The sequence below is a fragment of the Muntiacus reevesi genome, chromosome 7 (genome assembly GCF_963930625.1).
Source record: "Muntiacus reevesi chromosome 7, mMunRee1.1, whole genome shotgun sequence".
In the NCBI taxonomy this organism is placed as follows: Eukaryota; Metazoa; Chordata; class Mammalia; order Artiodactyla; family Cervidae; genus Muntiacus; species Muntiacus reevesi.
Genome location: NC_089255.1, coordinates 65,335,070 through 65,339,017, shown reverse-complemented (window position 1 = coordinate 65,339,017; position 3,948 = coordinate 65,335,070). Strand labels below are relative to the sequence as shown.

At 43.0% G+C, this 3,948-nt stretch overlaps 1 protein-coding gene across 2 annotated transcripts in view; it reads left to right on the top strand.

Annotated features, from left to right (window-relative positions):
* Positions 1 to 1,934: 1,934 nt before the first annotated feature.
* Positions 1,935 to 3,948, top strand: part of ATG14 (autophagy related 14) — a 38,556-nt gene continuing 36,542 nt past the window's right edge. For both annotated transcript variants that reach the window (XM_065941215.1, XM_065941213.1), the window contains exon 1: positions 1,935 to 2,169. In XM_065941215.1, the coding sequence (XP_065797287.1) occupies positions 1,949 to 2,169 (221 nt within the window). In that variant the 5' untranslated portion in view covers positions 1,935 to 1,948. The remainder of the gene's footprint in view (positions 2,170 to 3,948) is intronic.

Here is a 3,948-nt window from a genome sequence, read left to right as displayed (position 1 = left end):
ATATATCATTCAACATCTCACAGTATATTGTTTTGAATATACGCATAAGTCCAGCAACAGAAACAGCTAGATTGTAGATGTTCCATGCACATTTTGACTTTAATTATTAAAGTGTGATTCTGTATGAGTAACCATGCCTAAGAAATGACACTTTTTTTTTTCAAAATGACTGTTGTATGTTATTTTTAAAATGGAAAAAGTAATCTGATTTCAGAATTTGAAGAGTTAAGGCCTTGCTAGAATGATATTCTAACATCATTAAAATTTAATGCTTTGTTCTTGTTAAAGATGTAGTACATGAACATGTGTTCTCTAAAAATACATAACAATATATAGAAATTTAAAATATCTGTATAAAACAGGATAGAAATTGTCTATTGTCCTTTTTTTTTTTTGCCTTTTTAAATACTGAATAGATGATCCTGGCCAGCAGGTACAGGCCTGTGACAGATCCTGTCAGAATACAAATGAAACATTAAAGTCTGAAAACTTAAAGAAAAATTAAAGAATTACATATCCTTTTGTTTGAAATGATCAGAGAGAAGTATTTCTCTCTCCCTAAAAATAAATCTTCAACTTTCAGGAACCATTCAAGTTTAGTATAAAGTCTATTTTGAAAACAGTTTAGGGATTTTTGTGCTTTTTTTGTACCTTCATAACCCTGTGTAATTGTATTAAAATAGATCAAATAAGACTTAAGAGGCTGGAGCAAAGAGCTAAGCTTCAAAACCCAATTAGCTTGTGGGAATCTGCGCATTTGATGGAGAAGTGGAGATTAACAGGGAGGGGGATGGGCTAATAGGAGTCTTGGACCTTGTTCCCATGTGGGCGGGGATTGTCCTTCACTAAAATGAGGACAGGGAGGCTTGGCCTGCAGTCCATGGGGTCGCAGAGTCGGACACGACTGGGCGACTGAACAGCAAAATAAGGAGACGTTTGTGGAGAGGGAGAGTTCAGTTTTGTTTCTGAATTGCTTCAGACCAACTCTGTACAGTGAATTGGTCACCGTACATTACTTTAAGCTTAGTGTAGGCAGTTATGAATTTGGGGGTATGGAACTTGGGAGAGAAGCCCTAGCTGAAGAGAGAAATTAAGGCAGTCATTAATTTATAGCCTGCCAAAATAATCCTTTTGAGTCACTGGTCTGGATCATTTGACCTATGAGCCCAGTTTTTTTTTTCTTCTGTAGTTTACAGGCTTATTCAAACACCAATTACTCTGATATAATCCTCTGACCCACCCTGTTTATCCTCACAGAAATTTGGAGTAATCAAGCCATGTTAAAATACTACCTAGTTGAAATTCTTAGAATATGGCCCAGAATAGAAGCGGAATGCTGGACATTAAAATTTGTTTTTCATAAAGGTACAACTGTGATTAACACGTTCAGTACAGTCGTTTTCACTGGTTAGTTATTATTGGCAAAGTACTATCAGATTACTGTTAAACGGATTGACTTGTTAATCCTCATGACGTTGGGTGGGCACTGAAGTTTTCTCCACGTGAACACAGGAGAGGTGAGGAATTTGCCCCAAAATCACATGAGCCAAAATTCCACCTCGCTCCAAGACCCACTTCCCTCATCCAACTCTGCGGTAGTTTTAGCCAAATCCACAGCGAATGACGGAAATTCCCTTATGCGTTCCCAATCTGTTTTCCCCAAATCCTGAGGGCACTGTATCACTGTCTCTTGCACAAGTTTGTGGCGTTAATTTGTAGCCTGGACGTGAAGGAGACGCTGATGACACTGTTGCGCTGCCTCGCCCCCCTCTAACCCAATTCCTACCCAGCTGCTGCTGAGGGGTAGGCGAGGCCGGGCGAGGTGCTCGCGGGATTCCCGCCGAGCTCCTGGAGCCTCCCTAGGCCCCTCCCAGGCCCCGCCTCCTCACCCAAGATGCACCTGGTTGAAAACAAAATCCCACGTGACTGGCTCTGCTCTCAGGCTATCATGGCGTCTCCCAGTGGGAAGGGAGCCCAGGCGCAGGAGGCTCCTGGCTGCGGGCCCCAACCGCTCGCCCGGGACCTGGTAGACTCCGTGGACGACGCGGAGGGGCTGTACGTGGCGGTCGAGCGCTGCCCGCTCTGCAACACCACCCGCCGGCGGCTCACCTGCGCCAAGTGCGTCCAGAGCGGCGATTTCGTCTACTTCGACGGCCGCGACCGCGAAAGGTACGGCAGCCGCCACTGCGCTATTGTCTTCTCTGGGTGTCTCCACCGGCTCGGAGGCTGGAGCCTGGAGCCGAGTATGGGCCGCGGAGCCCAGCGAAAAGAGGAGGAGGTAGCGAGGGAAGCTCCTTTGCGCCGGTGCTTTGCTCCCAGGGGACGGGGATGGAGGCCCAAGAGGAGAGGTCGCAGTTTCTTCGTAACCCACTCGAGAAGAGACCGACCTCACGGTGCTTCTGGTACTAGGGAAAAGAAATAGGTGATGCCTGTGGAGAGGTCTTCTCCTATTATTGCCATGAATTTGGATTCTCGGTACTTTGTTACTGCCTCATGCAAAGGCTTGGTTTAATCTTTTATTTTCAAAAGAACATTCATTTTCTAGAGAAGACGCCAGAAGAGAATCAAATAACTGGTTAAGAGGGATTCGGGCCCTGGTAGCTTGTGTCACAGATGGATCTTGTTATCAGACATACTTACTCTGATGTGTGAACTAGTCTAGCCTGTTTCTCCCTTTTGCAGATTGTTTTGAATGTTAAGGAGTTTGAGGATGTGTTTCCTCTGTTTTAAAATACGGAGTGGGAGCTGCCAGCCCTTAGTTAGGAGAATTTAATTTAAGAACACATTTTGGCCTTGTTTTGAAATTTAAACAGGAGGCCTACAAGTCCTGGGCTTTCCAGGTGGCTCAGTGGTAAAGAATACGCCTGCCAGTGCAGAAGCCCTGGGTTCAGTCCCTGGGTGAGGAAGATGCCCTGGAGAAGGAAATGGCAACTCACTCCAGTATTGCCTGGGAAATCCATGGGCAGAGGAGCCTGGCGGGGTACAGTCCATGGGGTCGCAAAGGAGTCAGACCCAACTTAGCGACTAAAACAAGTCCTTGGTTAAATAATTGTAAAATGAGTGTGGTTAGCTGCAAGGTTTCTCAGTCCCAACTTTTGTTTCAATAATTTAGTGACAGTAAGGCAGCTAATTTTTTTAGTGTAAAAGTTCAGATATTAATGCTTTAACAACAACCCAGTAAGTTATTATCCCTAATTTACTGCTAAGGGAGCTGAACAGTATCTTGCCCTGGGTCACACAAATAATAAGGGTAAGGACCAAAATTAAATTCCAGGCAGCCTGAACCCATATGCCACGCACTTAACCACTGGTTTATTTAACATCTGTATTTGGAAGTGTTTTTGAGTTTCTGATAGTCTTCTGATCATGAATGGAGTTCATTACTTTTCCTTTTGAAAAGATTTGTATAATATAATCTTTTAGTTCATCACTGTTTTCTCATTGATGTAGTTGATGAATTTAGAAACTGCTGATGTAGTAATAGCTTTAAGAATTAAAACAGTTGTTTTATTATAAAAATATTAGGTATGAGATGGAAATGTCTTTCAAGGGTTCAGTTCTGGATCCTCTTCTTTATACTTTTTCCTAGATTCATTCCTATAATTTAAATACCATTTATAGGATGAAGACTGCCAGACTTGTTTCTCCAACCTAGGCCTTTGTTAAATTGAGAAAACTGCCTGCTCTATTTGTATTTAAATTTGTAGTGAGAATCTCCATCTTCATATGGCAAACAGAATTCATGATTATCCATAATAAATCTTTTCTTCTCATGCTCACCCCAACCCAGTAAATGATGACCCAATTCTTTGAAACAGGCAAAAAAAGTCTTCCAGTCTTCCTTGACTCCTGTCTTAATGCTACCATATCTTATCCCATGAACAAATCCCATCTGCCATTCAAAACCTATCCTAATCCCTGCCATTTCACTACCCTCTGGTCTGGTCC